Source organism: Primulina tabacum, chromosome 10 (genome assembly GCF_025594145.1).
Source record: "Primulina tabacum isolate GXHZ01 chromosome 10, ASM2559414v2, whole genome shotgun sequence".
Taxonomy (NCBI): Eukaryota; Viridiplantae; Streptophyta; class Magnoliopsida; order Lamiales; family Gesneriaceae; genus Primulina; species Primulina tabacum.
In genome coordinates this window covers 8,210,125-8,230,376 of record NC_134559.1, presented here as the reverse complement: position 1 = coordinate 8,230,376, position 20,252 = coordinate 8,210,125, and the positions used below count along the sequence as shown (strand labels likewise).

The window sequence follows — 20,252 nt, the reverse complement described above, 5'->3', positions numbered from 1 at the left end:
GTCAGCTCAAGAGAAATTTGAAAATCTAGATCCTTATCTTTAGTTTTCAAGTTAACCCTCATCTCGAGGATTGAAGAGAGAGAGAGATCAACCTTAGACCTCATATAGACAAGGATAAATCTAAGGTTAATACTAATGAAACTGTACTTTTTCCAATTCAAGTATATCAACAGAACTAAGAAAAATTGAAAACAAGAATAAACATTTACCCAGCCACAATCCGAGTTGATGTAGTAGGAAAATATCTCAGGGTATGGATGAAATCAAATTTTTATCAAAAGAAGGTCAAGACATGATGTGAATTCGGGGCTCATACCTCAGTTTATACTACATTACCCAGCTTCTTAGAAATTTCAGGATTACATAAATGGATTCAGGAAGCAATACACAAACATGGACAAACAATGACTATTTGTCAAGATGATATATTCTAGAGCTATATTTTTCAGTACAACACAAAAACAAGCAGGAAAAGACTTATATGAATTCTTTCATTTTATCAAACTAAGGAGAATAGATATAAATATTAAAAAAATTATCAAAGATATTCTAACAGAAGAAACAACCTTGTTGCTTCATTAACTAAAGATAACATCTCTACTAGAAGAGCATGTGGTCTATAAGTTTGTTTAATCGAGATGGACAAAGTCAAGTTTTTCTTTAGGTTTTATCGGAATTTTATAAGTTAAATAATTTGATATGAAAAAAACAAGTTTTGTAGAAAACCTATATGAAAAGAAAATAAATCTTTTGTAAAATAGCAAGCTGCCGGGAGCAAAGAAACTCACCAAAAATTATGTAACATGACTCATATGGGAAGATGATAAAAAAGCATCTGCCCAGAATTCCTGAACCAGGAGGAGCCAAAATTTGACAATGATTTTCTTCCAAAATTTGACCGAAAACATGTTACAGAAACAAATCTAAGTGGTGAGAGACCATACAAAAAACAATTTAATCGAGTAGCATACAAAAGTAGAAGATTCATTGATAAAGATAAATTAGACATGCAATCCAACCACTTGGTGGAGGATGAACCACTCAACCACCCATAAAGAGAAGTCACTATCCAGTGGTTGAAAAGATCACTACTCATAAAATGTTGTCAGCCACAACTATTAAAATAATTAACAAGATTTGAGATTTCAAATCCACGAAAACTTCTATAAATATCAAGGCATAAAGAAAATGAAAGTATCATTCAACCTCTACATTTTTCTCTCCAAATAAACTTGTAATAATTTTCTTTATTATATGTGTGTTGTAATTCCGACTACTATAGGTAACTAAGCAAGTTACTCCTCCTCTATAAGAGGTTCCTATGTAATAATAGTTGGTGTGTTTGAATAAAAAGACCAAGACTTACTGTTCTTTTCATGTATTATTTTCAAATTGAACTACTTTACTATAGATTATGAGGTAGGAAACAAAATAGAGTTGTGTTAGGCATTGTTGAAAAGATCTACATCAAAAATCATATGTTGCGATTGTGTGATTAGGCTGTGTGGAGCAATATGTAAAACCAGTGGTCACAACCCGACGGCATTCCGGTCAAAGAGGTAAACTATTCAATTTATTTACGGAAGCATGATGAGTCATTAAAAAAAATTAATCAAGGTTTATGTTGGAACATTTAATGTTCGCAATCTTGATTTTGATGTTAACAAAACTTATTTATTTGTTTCTAATGAGTTTAATTATGTGTACATAAACTGAAACTGATCAAGCTTCGAACTGATCAGTTACCATGTAACGCCCCAGATTCGACGACTGTCCTCACTGTATCAAGACGAGTCTTTCCAGCGTGCTTATGTCCTCACTCACACGCACCCTGGGAAACTTCCCAGGAGGTCACCCATCCCAAAATTGCCTCAAGTCAAGCACGCTTAACTTTGAGGTTCTTATGTGATGAGCTACCGAAAAGAAGATGCACCTTCGTGATATGAGTAGTACCAATCAAATCTTTTAAGCCCTCTTCAACTGTACAGTCCATTACATTGAACAGTCTCGGAATCCCTCTCATTCCCGTGTGGGTCGGTTCATTCATGTTCCCTCCACCTAGAAGCCTGCCAGGAGCCGCTCATTGTCCGTGCAACTGATGGCACCGGCGATCACCCCCCGCCCTCTTCGCCCCCGGGCCTCACATACCAAGCTTAAACTGAAGGTACCGAGACGCAAACTGAAAGTGTCAACTGATTAATCGAACTGAACCAGTACAACTGAAGTATCAAGAGTAGTTCAACTGATTGTCCAGTTGATAGGTGATTCAACAGAAGATCTTCAGAAGCCCGACCAGCTGATGAAGTGTTCAACTGATGAAGAGCCCAACTGACCAGTTCAACTGAATCAGTGAAATCAGTTCAGCTGACAAGTCAACTGATTTCACCTCACCAGTTCAACTGACCAGTCCAGAACATCAGTTAGGAGCGAACCCGTTTGCAGATATGACAAGCTTAATCCAGCTGTGCACCAAGGTACAAAAGCTATTGTACGGTCAAGGTACAATAAGAGATGTTGCAGTTGCGCTTAAAGCCAAATGTTCCATATATCTATTTGGGGGAACAAATTCAAACTGCAACGGATTCATTCACTGAGTCTCATTGTACAATCAAGCTTAGCGCCTATAAGTAGAAGATGAAGATCAATGCAGACATATATGAACAAGTGTGTGAAGATACAGAGAAAAAAGACACGCATATTGCATATCAGCTTACAAGAAGCAATCAGCCCAGAAGGAACACTTCATCATGTTATCAGCTTAGATAAGAAGCACAATTCTCTCAGTGTGTGAGAACACTTTTGTGTTGTACTCAGAGATCAATTCTCTCACACACACACCACCACCACTCAAATATAGTTTTGCACAAAGACAATAAACTTGTATATGTAGTCTTTGACACACAAACGTTAAACAAGTGTTGGCTGGAAGGTGATGTCTTCAGTTTAGACTAGGAGTTCAGTTAGGCACTGGGTAAGACCTAAGCTGAGTGAGTTTGTACAAGGTGTTGTATAAATCAAAGTCTTCTAGTGGATCCTACCCGAGGTGGTAGAAGAAGGGGTGACGTAGGAGCAGTTGAAGTCTCCGAACATCCATAAACATATTTTGTGTATTTAATTGTTTAACAACTGTTTTCAAACTGATTTGATCAGTTAGAGCATCCGTCGGTTCAGTTTTCACCATAACTGAACTGATATATGCCACAGCTAATTCACTTTATTTTCAGTTATTCAGTTACAAATGATATAAAATATATCAGTGTTTCTTAACGAAGGATTACTTCGAGTGTTTTCCGCTTGATTTAATATCAAACTTGATTTAATTCATCGGTGTAAACATTTTTAGAACACGAGCTATTGCAGCTCATTGAGAATATTGTGTTTGAAGAGCCCTTCAAAGGTGTCAGAACCGATCCTTCAGTATATTTTGTAGCTTTATGTTTTTAGGCTGTATATCTTTAAAAACAGTATCGATATGTGTAATGCCTGAAGTAAATATCAAAATTTGTTAATTTAGTAATGTGAGATTACTAAATAATTAATGATTTTTAAAGAATGAAATATGACATATTTTGGTCATATAAAATCCAAATGATTTGAAATTTGGATATAACGTAAAATAATCAAAGATATAGATGTTTCATGTTTTGAGGTTTGAAAAATTTATTCGTTTGGCTGGTCCAAACGGATATATCGAGGTTGAAAATCTTAAATATTTTATATTATATTATATTATTTTATTAACATAATATAATATAATATTTTTTTAAAAAAAACTTAATTTGATTTGAAATATGAATTCCACCAAACTCAAATGAACAGAGGATAGAAACGAACGACACAGCAGAGGAGAGAAAATAGGTTCCAATTTTCTTTTCGATCTTGCGATTTATCGGTTTATCCAATCGACGAACCGACTTCAGTTTTGGGATCTTTGACACGAGGTCTTCGATTTGAGGTATAAATTTTATAGTTTTGGTGATGCTTGAAATTCGTCGATTTCTAGAATAAATCTGATAAATTGTTAAATCATACTGAAATTGAATATTGTTGAATAATGTATAATTTTAACGAAGTAGAGAAGATTATAGTGGTGTTATTTTGAATTATTCTCAATTTATTTAATTAGGGATTTTTAATCGTTGGATCGAGATTGAAGAGTTGTTTGTCAGTTGTTATTAATTCTGATTATATATTCGGAGTCTACGAAGTATAGACTATACATTGATATAAAGTTTTCGTAATTTGATGGATGTTGTAAAATAGCCTATTATTTGAAGTTAATTAGTTATGGTGTATTTGATGGTAGTATCGTGAATTAAATACACCGGAATATTAAATTGATGAACGATAAGAATTTATAATCGAATTTTATATTTTGTTAAAATAATTATTGTTGGGCTATTTGATGTTGTATATTGAGGCTGTTATGATTGTGTTGATACGATGACAATGATATGATAATTGTTGTTGAATTATTTAGATGCATCACACGCCTCGGGATCAAAGAAATAGCCAGATTTTATATATACTCGATTATCAGGTACGTGTTGACGTACGAGCATTTGTTGTTATTGTTTAGTATTGATGAATACTATTGCGTTGAACGATGATAAATCACTGGAATTGGTGATTTGATATTATATATGTTGTTGTTTATTATTGTTGATGTTGTTGGCTGTCGTTGTTGGGAGACGTCACGTTGATGTTGTTCGTTCAATGATATTGCTATCGACGGAGTTGGGGTGCAATGTATCGTTGATGTTATTCGTTCGACGATATTGTTGTCGCCGGTGTTGGGGTGCGACGTATCGTCGATGTTGTTATTTGTTCGACGATATTGCTGTCGCCGGTGTTGGGGTGCGGCGTATCGTCGATGTTGTTATTCGTTCGACGATATTGCCGTCGCCGGTGTTGGGGTGCGACGTATCGTTGATGTTATTGTTGCAGTGTGATGTTGTTGAGGTTGTTGATGGCTGATTGTCCAGAAACGGCAAAGGGGGTATTTCTGTTATCATTTCAGTTATATCTTACGTTGTTGTTAATATAACTGTTATATATTACGATGATGATTGTTGTGTATGCTCACCCTTTGGGGGCTGTTTATGTTGGACATGTTACAGGATTATGCCGTGAGACAGGATAGTGGTGAAGGACTAGATGTGTCTAGTCAAATAGTCTTGTAGTTGATAGGAGATAGAGTCAGTATAACTTATTGTCTTATTTGAATTGTATGTGTGTATTTATTATACTGTTTCTGCTACACTGATGTAGATAGTGTGATGATTGCACTATTTTGTCGTATATGCATTATATTATTACGTCGTTGAAAAGAAAATTTTTATGCATATGATGTCAGATGTTGTATGATTATGTGGCGAGGTTGGGGTGTCACAATAGGTATAACAACGCCACATATCAAGATTAAAAAGCTCAAGGATGATTTTGCAACATTTTAAATAAAGTATGAAGCTTAAACTAACTTTTAAGGAAGAAGGAAGTAAAAATTAAATGAAACTAGAGTGTATGTATTTATTTACAATTTGTCCATATTATAATTATAACAAAGAAATAAATGTGAAAACAAATCACATCAAAACAATTAAAGCAACAGGGCATAAGACCTACCTCTCTCTTTTCTCAACGTTGTTTCTTCTCTCCCCATGAATATTTTTGTGCCTAATATTTTATTGTGTATTAAATAATTCTTATTTATAAATTTAGATATTTTATTAGAAATTAAATATTTTATAAAATACTTCATGATAACTATTTAAGTAGGATTTTTTAAACTCATAATATTTTTTATAAGGCTACATTTGATTTGGAGGATAAAATAATGAAATGATTAAGAGAGAAAGATAAAAAGAATGATTGAAGTAGATAATGATAAAATAATATTATGTTTGGTATGATTGTTAAGAATGAGATAAATAATAATCTTTTGATGAATTGACAAAATTGCCCTTCCAGTTTTGTGGCGGCGGTCGGCGGTGGAGGTGGTCGACGATGGTCGGCTGGCCGGAAGCGGCGGGGGCGGCGACGACGACGACGTTGGTCCGGCTATCGGCCGGCGATCGGCCGACAAGAGGCGTCGGCGGTGGTCGGCGTCGGCTGGCGGCGACGGTCGGCGGCGGTCGGCCGGCGGTGAAAAAATAGGATGGATTAAGAGTGAGATAAATAATCCTAGGGGGTGAGGAGTAATTATTTTATCACATTTAATATAACATAATCATTCATATGAGGGATTGACTTGGTTAAACAAAAAACATACCAAACATGTGATTAGGTAGGTTAAAAAAAATAAACCTACCTAATCACCCAAACCAAATACAGCATAATAGTTTTGTGGGTTAGGGGTGATAAGGATAATTTTGTGAATTTAAAGATATTTTGTTTTGGCATCATATTATAGATCTACTTATTGATTAAAAAAATCTATTTTTTATGTCTCGAAAATGAGACAAAGTATCGAGTTCAAGATTCATTTATAACAAACTTTATCTTCGAACTTCGAATGAATGTTTTTCCCGAGTTTTTATTATCTTGTCAAGTATATCATACTTATTATTTTAGGTTATACAAACACCTTTAGAACTTATAACTTTAATGTTCCGAAAAAAAATAAACACTATGATGATGACCGGGTGAATCAGGTATGATCTTGATGGACGATTACACCGGATCGAGTTGATGAGCTAGAGATGGTTGTCCGGGTACCTGGACTTGCATTCTCAAAGGAGAAAGAGCGTTAATGAGAGCCGGAAGATTTTCGACGCTCAAGTCAGTGAAGTCCAGGTAAGATGTAATCGATCCGGCTCCCATTAACGCTCAAGTTAGTGAAGTCTTTTTAGAGAATCTTGTGATACAAACTGTAGGCAATATGTATGTGAACGAGTTTAATGTAAAGCAAACCTGCTATTTATAGGAAAAAATTCAATGATGACCTTGTTTTTCAGTGTTCACTTACTAATTAAGGCAGGATGATTGCTCATACCCTACTTTCTGACAACTTTTCTGACACGCCAAACCCATGTGATCCTGACAGTAATGATACCAAGCGTAAGACCTCTCATACTTGTGCACTCGAGTACGGTACTACTTTCGAGGTAGTCCGGGTAGAAAACCATCACCCGAGAATTCGCCCGAGAACTCGGGCTCCTGGTTGCTCGGGTAAATAACATCCCGAGTACTCACATGCCCAGCTACTTACAATCTCCCTCTGCAAATTTATCATGATTCGGGCTAGCCATTTACTGTCCCGGGTTATCTATGACCCTGGCTCTTTCGGGAGTATCACACCACACTAATTTCACGATAACCCAACTATAATCGATTCACATCTTATATTATCAATGGATTTGTTGCTTTCGGATTATCATTGATCCAATGACATTTAATTACCTTAACATATGTGTTAATGTATGTTTTTCTGTTCCACAAAAACTCTTGTAAGACAGTTCCACATATCAATTTTGTGAGACGAATATTCTATTTGTGTCGCTAATGCCAAAATATTATTTTTTATGTTAAAATATTACTTCTTATTGTAAATATGAATAAAATTGACCGGTTCTCAATAAATATATTCTGTGTTAGTATTTCTTGGAAAAAAAAGAAAAAAAAATTGATTTAATTAATGAGATTTGGTAAATAGATCAATTACATCAATAACATTTATGTCCCAATATTTCTTACTAAAACCTGCAGCTTTGACCCCATGAATGGGAGTAAACACGCCTTGAATCCTGCTTCTGGTAAGGATCTCATATTTTGGCCGGTGCCAATCTTTGACGCTAGCAAATTGGTGTAGAATTTGTTAGGACAAATTTTTTGAGTTAGGACAAATTTTCTGCCACTAGGAAAACTGCTCTGGCAATATCACTACCCTTCCTTTATTTATTCCTTCTCACTATTATATTCGTGCCACCATTGTTCCAGTTCTCTCCAGTACAGCCACGTCGCGTTCCCACTCCCCTTCCCACTCCGCTGCTTTTTCCCGAATATAGTATGTATTCTCATTCCCCACTCGGCCACTCCTCCCTATCCTTCTACCACCTTCGCTTCTTCTCTTACACTGTTTAAGCACCGTGCTTCTGACACATCGGAATCGTCCTCAAATGGCCAATCAAACCGTGGTTTTGGGGAATGGTTACTCCCACCAGAGTGCAGATCATAGTGATACCGATGAGCTGGATATTTACCCCCTTAGCTGCTACTACTTCGGCTCCAGAGAGGCCGTCTCGTTGAGGGATGAGACGGTAGCTGAACGGGTTTTGCGAATGAAGGCCAAGTATGTATGAGTTTATTGATTTTTATGATGGGAGAGTTTTTCTCTTGTTGATTCTGGGTGTTTTTATGATGTGGGTTTTTTGGAAAGTTATTGAATTTGTGATTTGGAATCAGCTATGATGCGTATGGGATGAGGAAATACGTGTCTGCGGTGCTTGTGGTCCGTATTCTCTCTTTTCTTTGTGTTCTTTTATTTCACCATGCTGGATTTGTAGTTTAATTCCCGATGGTGTTACATAGTAGTGACTGATTGGTAATCGTCTTGATTGTTCAGTATGATGTACTCGAATTTTACATTTTCTGCTCGATAGAAGTTCATGACCGACTTGCTAATAATATTTAACTATGTTGTTTTTGTTATTTCTCTTTGAATGTGTTTCGACTCAGCAAACTGATACCTGCCATATCTTGAGGGTGTCCATTATTTTGCCAAATTCATTATATTAGCGGAGTTGTGGTATGAAACTATGAAGAGTGGAAAATAAATCCTATTACCTGATTTTCATACATACCGCTCCAGCTTATCTTTCTATGAATTGATTCAATTATGTAAACCCTATTATCTGATGTAATATAGTTGATGCACTTCTTTCAGTTTAACCATCCATCCATAGTCCCAACTCGCTCTCTCAAATATATAGTTTGGCTTTGATCCATGAACTTCGGCATGATAATGGACTGCATCTGCCTTTTGAGATGGCAATGCATCCCAATCCATGAATTATAAGTAGTTCTAATTACAGGGTGAATTGTTTAAAAACCCGCATATCTTGTTGCTTCAAGTACAAAACTCCACATTCAAACTTCCTGGAGGCCGCTTACGTGCGAGTGAATCTGGTAAATCTCAATTTTGGGTGTCATTCGTTTAATTGGGCTCCTAGACATAGTAATTGGACAGAAATCCTAGGCAAGGTTCAGGACTTTAAAATTTATTTTCTGCTGTAGATATTGATGGCTTAAAACGCAAGCTTTCAAGCAACTTATCAGTTGGTGAAGATGGTCGGGGTCCTGAGTGGGAGGTATAAAGAATCACAATCTCCCGATGATGGATTGATTACTTTAATTTGCTCAACATTTCTTTTTGTGGATTTCCAGATTGGAGAATGTCTTGGAATTTGGTGGAGGCCTAACTTTGAATCACTTCTTTATCCATATTTGCCGGCGGGTACAAAAAAACCTAAGGTGAGTTTCTCTGCATATAAGCGTTTTACATTTCGATATCTGCCAGAAGCCCTTGATTGTCTAATGCTCATCTTTTCAGGAGTGCCACAAACTTTTTCTTGTCAAGCTTCCAGCAAGTCGGAGATTCATCGTACCAAGGAACTTCAAACTTCTTGCTGTTCCATTGTGCCAACTTCATGACAATGAAGAGGTATGACTTAATTGCAGCCACAGCTCCGATCAAATGCAGCCACGTTGAATTCCATGCTAATCTTATTGTGATTTAAATGGAATTGTTTTTAACTTTTTGCTGCCGGAAACATGGTATTAATGTTTAAATGCTCTCCCTTTTGTGATCAAAATGCAGCTCACTGCAAACCGGATACTTGTGTTTTATGGGTGTTCTTTAAAGTTTGTGCAATTAACTAGGAAATAACTTGTCCCAATTGTTGTATTCTGTAGGCATATGGATCAGTTATATCTGGAGTCCCCCAGCTGCTATCCAAACTCTCCTTCAACATTGTAGAATAATGAATGTACTAATTCTTCGCCATTGTGTTGGTGTGGTAAGCATGCAGCAGTCATCATAGAACAGCCCTGGATGCTATTCAAGGAAAGGCTGTTTCAGATATATTAGTTGTTTTTGAGATGAGAACACTGTTAATATATGTTTATCAACAAATGGGTTTGTATACAAAGTTGTATTGTTATCCGTATATGGACGTTCCTTGTTTACGATGATGATAATTTTGTGTTAAATAAGACAGAATATGTTGCATATGTAGAAATTAAAGTTGGAAATACTTCCAATCGCTGGTTTCAAAGAGGAAGTTGGAGTACTTGATTCTTTTATATACTTAGAAAACATATCTGATTGAAAGTTTCAGGTAAAGGAAGCTGTTACAAACTGAAGCATCAGCGGACGATATTGTTCTGTTTACCAAAGGTCACAGCTTGATCAATTTTTGCATCAGCTCAAGCAATTGGAGGTTCAAATTATTTGCTACGATGGAAAGAGGTAAGTTTCTGAATTATGCGATTGTTGTATTTAGTTTGAGAAATGTCATATCTCCATTTTGAAGCTGAGGCTTGCCTAATGTTTTTCTGTTTGTTATAATTATAATTTGTTCACAAATTTTTTGCATATAGCTTTATCTGCTAATGACTGCCACAGTAGATATGATGCTTTGAATCTTGGGATATGGTGGTTATGAACCTTGTCATACTTGAAGTTCATGTTATTATTATACCTTAATTTAGAGGTCTCTGTTGCTGCAGAAACCAACGCATTGACTACGAATTCGAGAAACTTTGCTATATTTCGCTATCGCAATTTTCTTCTTATGCGGAAAGTTCTTCATGAATGGGCATATCTTTTGAGGTTTTGACTGTTGAAGTTGGCATTTATAAATGTCTCCTGCAATTGTTGTGTGTAAAAACCAGTATTGTTTAGTTGAATGTTGAGTATTCCATGCTAGCTCCATATGTAATAGTGAATTATCGGTTCTATAAAAGACCTTCTGGCTTTCCACTCGGGCTTATACAAAGTCGGGTAATTCGATGTTTCCCTATGTCCGTTAGACTGTAGATTTATTAATAAATTTGAAAAACGTGTTATTTTTTAATTTTCGTATTTTCAGCACTCCATAAATATAACTTTCTCTAATTCAAAATATAATTGTTTTTTTAGGTAGAAAATCAGATTATAACGAGATCCTTCCAAATAATTGTTGAGACGTATAATGCTGAACTCTATATTCCCAAATAATAAATAACATGTAGATATCTTACAACCCACGGACAAAAAGCAAACGGGCCGCCGACTTGACAGGTTGAGAGACCTCAATCCCATACAACATGCCTGTATTTTTTTTAATAAAAACACTAACCATTATTTTAAGGGTAAATTTGAAAAAAATATATATGTACATCTTTAATTTAAGATTATTTTAAGGGTAAATTTGAAAAAAATATATATGTACATCTTTAATTTAAGATTCAATTTCTGGATGATTTTTTTTCAAATCAATATCTGACAATAATACAAATTTAGTTTTAACTTCCTACAAAGATAAATTTACATTTTGCTCTTTTATTATTTAAATAAATATAACCAAAATAATTGTATCTTTTCTATCTATCAAATTAGTATCTATTATGGGGTTTTAGATACTTGATTTTGCTTTTTGAATACTTTAAATATGTAAAAAAATACTATATTTTCGAACAATCACCACAAATTCAGTTATTATTGGATTTTCACTAAAAATGCATTATGATGACTTATTCATGTTATGTTTTTTTTAGAAAAAAATATTTCTTCACTCATCATGAAATAAGATTAAGTGGATACTTTGACATATAAATTAGTATCTATTTTGAAGTTTCAGATGCTTGATTTGGCTCTTTAAATACTCCAAATGTGTAGTAAAATACTGGGTCTTCGAACGATCACCATAAATTTAGTCATTGTTGGTCTTTTCATTGAAAATGCATTAAGATGACTTATTCATGTCATCTAATTTTTGAAAAAACACAGTTTCTTACTCATCATGGAATAAGAAAATGTACTTATTTTGACCGATAACATATCTATTTTTGGGTTCCAGATATTTGATTTGGCTATTTGAATACTCCAAATGTGTAAGAAAATACTCGAGCTTCAAGTAATATTAAGTGACTTTTGATGGTGTCATGTGAAGTTAATATATAATACCTAACTTGGTACAAAGAGTACCGAATTCGAGTCTACAAATACTTGATTTTAGTCCCTAAATACTTGTATCCAATTATTTCGGGATGTCAAAATATAGTTTGAAGTTAATATTGATGGCGTAGAGTAAAAAAATGATACCTAAATTAAAACAAATAAGACATAGTTCGAGTTCACAAATACATGATTTTACCCTTTAAATACTCAAATTTGATTATTTGATGATACCAAAATATATAATTTGAAGTTAATATTGAGTGGCTTTTGATGATGAGATTTGTGAGCTAAAAATGTGGTATCTAAATTGGTACAAATAGTACTTAATTCGATCCCACATATACTTGATTTTACCTTTTTAAAACTCAATTTTTATTATTTTGAGGTATGAAAAAATATAGTTTCAAGTAATATTGAGTGACTTTTGATATGTCATTTGTAAAGTTAAAATGTGATACCTAAATTGGTACAAAGAGTATCTAATTCGAGTCTACCAATACTTGATTTTACTCCCTAAATACTAAAATTCAATTAATTTTTTTTCTTCAGCACGAGGGTGGGCTGGGCGAGCGTGCGAAAGGGCAAGATGTGTGGGCGCTGGACGAGGGCGATGCGAGGTTGATGGCGCGGGTGCGCAAGCAAGGCGATGGTGATGGTGTAGGGCAAGGCGAGAAGGGGCTGTGGGCGAGGCTGGAACGAGGGGCGAACGTGTGAAGGGGCAGAATGTGTGGGCGCTGGACGAGGGCGAGGCCAGTGGATGTAGGGGCGAGGGCACTGGCGGTGACTGGCAAGGCGAGGCGCACGGTGGTGAGGCGAGGGCTTGCGATGTGTGCGGCATTCAGGGCGAGGGCTTGCTGGTGTGCAAGGTGAGGGCTTGCGCTGAAGAAGGCACGAGCGAGGAGGGCGAGGGCAGGGGTGGGTGCGGGAGAAGGATGGGCGTTGGCGTGCGTGAGGCTGTGGAGTGGTGAGGGGCGAAGGCTGCACGATTTAGAGGGAGGACAGACGTGCGAGGAGGAGACGAGGCGAGAGGACGAGGCGCGGCTGTGATAGGCGAGGGCGGGTGCAAGAGACGAGGGCTGTGGCGAGACGACGAGGGCGAACTGCTGAGATGAAGGGGCGAGAGTGAGCAACACCGTGAGGCAGGGAGTTGGGCGACGCCGTGCAAGGTGAGGCTAGGGCTGGGCTGCGCGGTTGTGGCTGTGGACGAGATGGATAAATGTAAGCGAGGGCACAATGGCAAAGGGCGAGCGTGGGCGACGTGCTGAACGAAGGGTGGAGAAAATACTGTGCAGATGAAATGAGAGTGAAGTGAGAAGGGGACCTCTATTTACAGGAGAGTCCAACATAGATCTGACCCTTCAAGATGGGAAGATGATTTAATTTGTTTCCAAACTTGTGGAGACTAATGAGCAGTAGAGGAAGAACACACAACTCACATGTTGTAAACCGAGAACAACACAATTAATCGAACTTCGAACCTGCGATTCAGTTTGACTCGGGATGGAGAGACTGGTGATAACCCATGGACATTAGGCCCAAACCACATTTGGACCCCTGGCCCATCTCCAACCAAGATGGAAGGCCCAACACGGGCCCATGTATTTTCTTATAAATACCAGATTTGGGTGTCTAACTCATTCATTCACTATATTGTTTTTCAGCAGCACCCTTAGCTACTCTCCACTTTTATCCTCAGTCTCTGACTTGAGCGTCGGAGGAGCTATGCTAGGACACCCGCATGGCACTCTTCTAACGGTCTTATTCGTGATTTCAGGCTTGGGACAATTTTGAAACCTCCGTCTGGACTAGTGACACTTGCTGGAATCGGACCCTAAATTTCCCGTGAGTATCACCAATACACCAAATTTCTTTCTATTATCTCTATTTTTAATAATAAATAGCGACTGGGCATACATATTGAGTGTTGATGTGTTGTCGTTCGAACTACCAACTTAAATTCTTACTCTTTAAAAAAACGAGTTTAATGGTGAGTATGGTCGAATCCATAAGAAATAAAAAAATTTATTTTTTTCGAGGAAAAACAATTAAAAATTGGGGGATTTGTTGGATAAAGACTAAATAAAATATTAAAACTAACTTAAAAAGCAAAGAAAATTAATAATTTTTAGTCAAGAAATAAATAACAATGATGAATAATTAACGAATGAGAAGTTTTAATCTTACTGATTTCTAATTCAAGGGGTTCTACTATTCAATGTATCACTAGTCATAGGTCAACAAATTATTCATTCATGTAGTTTCAAGTAATTAACCTTAGAATTATATGGATAATCGCTAAAATTTTTGTGTTCTCCAAATTTAATTGATCAAACCTAGCATCCAGTCAAAATTTATCAGTAACTAATTAAGCACGACATCGTTCCATATTAGTTAAAGATAGAATTTTTGTTTTGTGACAACAGTTAATCCTAAAATCTAAAAACCGGGACAACTACAATTGATAGTTTCAGTTTCAGTTTCATTGATTTATTTAGATTAGATATGCTATGATCACACAACATACCTAATTTATCATTACTCACATATAAATCATTTACGACAATTACAGATCACTGAATTTATGAAAATTGAAATAGATGAGATATCACTTGAATTAAAAATAAAACTTAGCCTAAAGTTCTTGAGAAGATATGAAAAATTCATGCGTCTTTCTTTTCTTTCTTTCACGTGAAGTTAGTGTGGAGTAGAGAGAAGTCTAAAGAAAAAACCCGAAAACTAGAGCAAAAACTAATAATACTAGGAAGATATTAGGTTTATCAATAAAAAAAACTAGAGTTTTATGGAATCTTTCTTTATCACAATAATATATCCACATCTCCAAAAACATTCAATGATCAAATACCATAATTGAAACTCTTAAAATATGATATTATCATCATAATTTTCGAGTTCCTCTATGCGATTACAAGGCATTCATGAAGTAGTCGCAAGGCGTGGCCGGACCTTATTCCGGGATTTGTTATGTTTTGGTCATTATTTCAAAGCTCCATTTTGGAAATTTCAAATGTGATAAAAATCATTTCTTAGCCCCATTTTTCTCCAAGAAAATAATATTTACTTGATATGTGTGATTTTTACGCGCGTTATTACATTAGTTTGTGTGTGTTTGCATTGTGCATGCGTACATTTCGTTTACATTTTGTTCATTTTAGAGTAAACATTTGCATGTGATCGTGTCTCACTTGGATGTGACGAATTTGCAGGAAAAATGGCTGGAAAAAACGGAACTCGGAGCCAAGTGCTAAGCCAACAAGATTGTGTACAGAAAGGTTGGCGCCCAAGCGGTAATTTTCTACCGCTCGGGCGCGAGAAGCGAGTTGCTGAAGAGACGGACAGAAGATGTGGCGCTCGGGCGGTGAAATTCTACCGCCCGACCGCCCGAGCGCCACCTAATTTTGGCAAGATTTCTTGTCCGATCTTTTACCTTATTTTGGAGAAGGGAAGATATGGAAAGGAGGGAGGCACGAATTAGGGATTATTCAGACTCCATTATTCAGCCACCAGAAGCTTTGGAGAGCCTCTGGCGCTTGGATTGAAGATTTGAAGATTTCCGGGCATCGCTCTTCGTGTTTTTCGTCACTTCTAGTATTTCTTATTTAGTTTTTGTCACTTGAACTTAATTTTGTTGATTTCAATCATGAATTCTAGTAGCTAAACTTTAATATTTGTTGGAATTTAAGGAGAGCCTACCCCAAACTTTGATTTGAATTAATTTTTATTCGATTGTTGCGTAATTCTTTATTATACTATTGTTTTTCTTCGTGTTGTTAGAGCGTAGCTAACTTTAACAACGTTTTTATATTGCGAGTGAGTTCGAGAGAATAACTTGTGATATGAACGAGTAGTTTAATCCGTGGATCTACAATTTACATAGACATATGAAATTGGATATGCGCCGATAGTCATAGTCCTTAGGGTCGAAAACTAGGGGATTTCATAAATCGACATGTGATTCACTCTTGATAAATAACTAAAGACATTTAATTGCTTCATTGAGTCGAATTAGTTTGGCATAGCTCAAGAGAGTGTGTTCAATTGTAAAAGAAATCCTGTCGGAAGCATATAATCACTATCGAACGAACTAATTAATTAACGAGGGGTAGGTGAACCGAAATTCCCAACAAATTCATTTCTCATTGAATTTTACTCAACATTTTAGATATTAATTCTCATTCATTACTTATTAAAGCATTTTATTTACATCTTGCTTTGAGCATAGTAGTATTAATCACTCAATCAAATTTTCGTTGCTAAAGATCTCATAACTGAAAAGAATAATTGTTAAATACAGTCCTCGGTGGAACGATACTCGTACTCACTTACATTATACTATTACTTGACATCGTGCACTTGCGATTAATTTTCGAGCTTACAAAACCATATTTTTATTGGGGATTTTACTGTGCAAGTTTTGCTCGATCAAGTTTTGGCGCCGTTGTCGGGGACTGTTAATCTACAATTTTATTTTTAGTCATTTTCTTTAGCGTTATTTTATTTTTCTTTAGCTAACACTCCGTATTTTATTCCAGATATCTTGTCTAGTGCATGCCAAAGTCACTTGACTGTGGAGCTTGAGTTTGATCCTGAAATCGAAAGAACTTTCCGCAGGAGAAGACAGCAGCAGAGACTAAAAGAACTGATGGAGAGGCAGTTGAATGATCAAGAGGAGGAACGTCGTGAAGATAGACATATGGAGATACCGCGCCGCATACCAATGCTGGAATATGCCCAACCTTCTTTGGAGGGTGCACGCCCTAGCATTGTGAGACCTATCGTGCGGGCAAATCACTTTGAAATCAAGCCAGCCATAATACAGATGATTCAGAACACAGTCCAATTTGGAGGAACTGCAGTAGATGACCCAAACACGCACATCGCGGATTTTCTTGAAATTTGTGATACTTTTAAATTCAATGGAGTTTCTGATGATGCTGTTAGGTTGCGTTTATTTCCTTTCTCCTTACGTGATAAAGCTAAAACGTGGTTAAATTGTTTGCCTGTAGGTTCGATCGCTACATGGGAGGACATGGCGAAAGCATTTCTCATCAAATACTTCCCTCCCTCCAAGACCATGAAGCTGCGGGCAGACATTACAACATTTGCTCAATTCGATCAGGAATCTTTATATGAGGCATGGGAACGCTTCAAGGATCTACTACGAAGATGCCCACATCACGAGTTACCACTTGGGTTAGTCGTTCAAACATTTTATTATGGTTTGCTTACTCCTAACTGTACTATGATAGATGCTGCTGCTTGTGGAAACCTGTTGAGAAAAACCGCGGAGGAAGGATATGAATTGTTAGAGGAGATGGCTGCTAGCAGCTATCACCCTCAATCTGAAAGAAACAACCAGCGGAAGAGTGCAGGAGTTCACCAGGTAACTGATTTTTCTGCTATTACTGCACAACTTGATGCTTTAAACAGGAAACTAGACAGCTTGAATGTGGGTGGCACGGCGATGCGTCTTCAAGAGATATTCTGTGACAAGTGTGGAGGGGAACACTATGCGAAGGACTGTCAAGATGACAATCCATTTTATGTGCAAGAAGGGGTACCAATAAATCAAGTAGGGGTCCAAAACCGCCCAAGGAATGACCCGTATTCGAACACATACAATCCGGGGTGGAGGCAACACCCAAAATTCTCCTGGGGTGGTCAAAATAGCCAGAATAGACCACAAGGAGGACAATCATATGGGAAACAACCGATGTACAGGTCCGATCCTCCTAGAGAAGAGAAGTCCAATTTGAAGCAGATGATGTCTAAGTTCATCTCGTCTACCGAGACTAGACTACAGAATCAGGATGCATCGATAAAGGGGCTTGAGAATCAAAATGGGCAGTTGGCAAAAATGATCACAAACAGAGAGCCGGGAACCTTGCCAAGTAACACAAAGACAAATCCAAAAGAGCAAGTGAAGGCCATCGAGTTGAAGAGTGGAAAAGTTTTAGAGTCAAGAGAAAAAGAGAGAACTCAAAAATCGGATGAACACCCTGAAACATCCAAAGGTAAGTCCTCTAACTCTACATCATCACCCACTGCACAACCTAAAATTGTTATTCCCTCACCTTTTCCTGCAGCACTGAAAAAAGCAAGACTAGATGCACAATTCGGTAAGTTTCTTGAGATATTCAAAAAATTGCATATCAATATTCCTTTTGCCGATGCCTCGATGCAAATGCCTAGTTATGCTAAGTTTTTGAAAGATATATTAGCGAATAAGAGGAAGTTGGAAGATCACATGACAGTGAGTCTTACTGAAAATTGTTCTGCTTTGGTGCAAAACAAGATCCCACCGAAACTTAAGGATCCAGGGAGTTTCTCTATTCCTTGCACGATTGGAGATTTTGTTTTTCATAAAGCGTTATGTGATCTTGGTGCAAGTATTAACCTGATGCCTCTTTCTGTGTTTAGGAAACTTGGATTGGGAGAACCTAAGCCAACGCGAATGTCCTTACAACTAGCTGACAGATCTGTCAAGTAACCCCGCGGAGTGATTGAGGATGTACTAGTGAAAGTGGACAAATTTATTTTCCCTGTGGATTTTGTGGTACTTGACATGGAGGAAGACATAGAGATGCCCTTGATTCTTGGGAGACCATTCCTTGCGACTGGCAAGGCCCTGATTGATGTTCAAGAAGGGAAGTTGAGATTAAGAGTGGACGAGGAAGCGATCACTTTTGATGTTTTTAATGCACTTAAGCACACACTGCACTCTGATAGTTGTTATAGAATTGATGCTGTTGATGCTCTCGTTTCTGACTATGTGCAGGATGCTCTTGGGGACCCTTTGGAAGCCACCCTCACAACTGAATTGGAGAATGACGACTTGGACGAAGAAAAAGCTGAAATAGTAGCATACTTCAATGCCAACCCTCCATGGAGAAGGCCGATGAGGATGAGACTGGAAGATCTGGGAGAGCGCAGAGATTTGACCCCTCCAAAGTCAAGCATCGAGGAACCACCGACGCTTGAACTCAAACCCTTACGTTCGCACCTAAAGTACATATTTCTAGGTAAGAATAACACTTTGCCTTTCATTATTTCTGCTGCTTTGACAGATGCTATGGAGGAAAAATTGTTGCAAGTTCTCAAGGAGCACAAAAGAGCATTCGCCTGGAAGGTGGCAGACATAAAGGGAATCAGTCCATCGATATGCATGCATAAAATCTTGATGGATGAAAAGTACTCACCTCTCGTGCAACCTCAAAGACGACTAAATCCAAAGATGCAAGAGGTAGTGAAGGCTGAAACTATTAAGCTTCTCGATTCACGTATTATCTACCCCATTTCCGATAGTGCGTGGGTAAATCCGGTTGTGTGCCTAAGAAAGGAGGGATTACGGTGATCACCAATGAAAAGAATGAACTTATTCCCACAAGAACTGTTACGAGGTGGAGAGTGTGCATTGACTATAGGAAACTGAATGATGCCACCCATAAGGACCATTTCCCCCTTCCCTTTATTGATCAAATGTTGGAGAGATTAGTGGGGCATCAATTTTATTGTTTTCTAGATGGGTATTCGGGGTATAATCAAATCACTATTGCACCTGAGGACCAAAAGAAAACCACTTTCACTTGTCCTTATGGCACTTTTGCTTTTCGCCGTATGCCTTTTGGTCTTTGTAATGCACATGCTACATTTCAGCGCTGTATGACTGCTATATTCCATGATATGATTGAAACCTTTCTTGAAATATTTATGGATGATTTTTCTATCTTTGGTGCAACGTTTGATGAGTGTTTGCAGAATTTGAGATCCGTGTTGAGAAGATGCGAGGAGACGAACTTGGTGCTCAATTGGGAAAAGTGCCATTTCATGGTACAAGAGGGAATTGTTTTAGGGCACAAGGTTTCGGAAAAAGGAATTGAGGTGGACAAAGCTAAAATTGAAGTAATAAAGAACCTACCACCACCAGCCTCAGTAAAGGGAGTTAGAAGTTTTCTAGGCCACGCCGGCTTTTATCGGCGTTTTATCAAAGATTTTTCTAAAATTGCAAAACCTCTATCTTCCCTACTTATGAAAGATGTGCCTTTTGATTTTCATTCCGACTGTTTACAATCAT

At 37.2% G+C, this 20,252-nt stretch overlaps 1 protein-coding gene and 1 non-coding gene across 3 annotated transcripts; one reads left to right on the top strand and one right to left on the bottom strand.

Moving 5' to 3' along the window:
• The first annotated feature begins 7,794 nt into the window (after nucleotides 1-7,794).
• On the top strand, nucleotides 7,795-10,947 carry LOC142505532 (pre-mRNA cleavage factor Im 25 kDa subunit 1-like). 2 transcript variants are annotated; one of them, XR_012804444.1, is made up of 9 exons: nucleotides 7,795-8,290; nucleotides 8,404-8,449; nucleotides 9,033-9,126; nucleotides 9,235-9,308; nucleotides 9,385-9,471; nucleotides 9,551-9,661; nucleotides 9,913-10,016; nucleotides 10,338-10,468; nucleotides 10,729-10,947. XR_012804444.1 is itself a non-coding variant. In XM_075618557.1 (7 exons), exons 1-7 carry the CDS (start codon nucleotides 8,118-8,120, stop codon nucleotides 9,979-9,981), a joined length of 654 nt encoding a protein of 217 aa, XP_075474672.1. In that variant the 5' UTR covers nucleotides 7,800-8,117; the 3' UTR covers nucleotides 9,982-10,276. The 2 variants fall into 2 exon arrangements, 1 of the variants encoding a protein (XP_075474672.1); XM_075618557.1 differs by lacking the exons at nucleotides 10,338-10,468; nucleotides 10,729-10,947 and having other exon boundaries at nucleotides 7,800-8,290; nucleotides 9,913-10,276.
• Nucleotides 10,948-17,256: 6,309 nt separating this feature from the next.
• On the bottom strand, nucleotides 17,257-17,362 carry LOC142512985 (small nucleolar RNA R71). The gene has a single exon (XR_012808956.1). It is a non-coding gene; the product is annotated as a small nucleolar RNA R71 (small nucleolar RNA).
• Nucleotides 17,363-20,252: the final 2,890 nt, after the last annotated feature.

Bases quoted from the DNA above. Each gene is read 5' to 3' on its own strand.
- LOC142505532 (XM_075618557.1), top strand. From the start codon at position 8,118: ATGGCCAATCAAACCGTGGTTTTGGGGAATGGTTACTCCCACCAGAGT. The intron at 9,127-9,234 runs GTAAATCTCAAT...TTTCTGCTGTAG, and splicing joins CTTACGTGCGAGTGAATCTG to ATATTGATGGCTTAAAACGC. The intron at 9,662-9,912 runs GTATGACTTAAT...TGTATTCTGTAG, and splicing joins AACTTCATGACAATGAAGAG to GCATATGGATCAGTTATATC.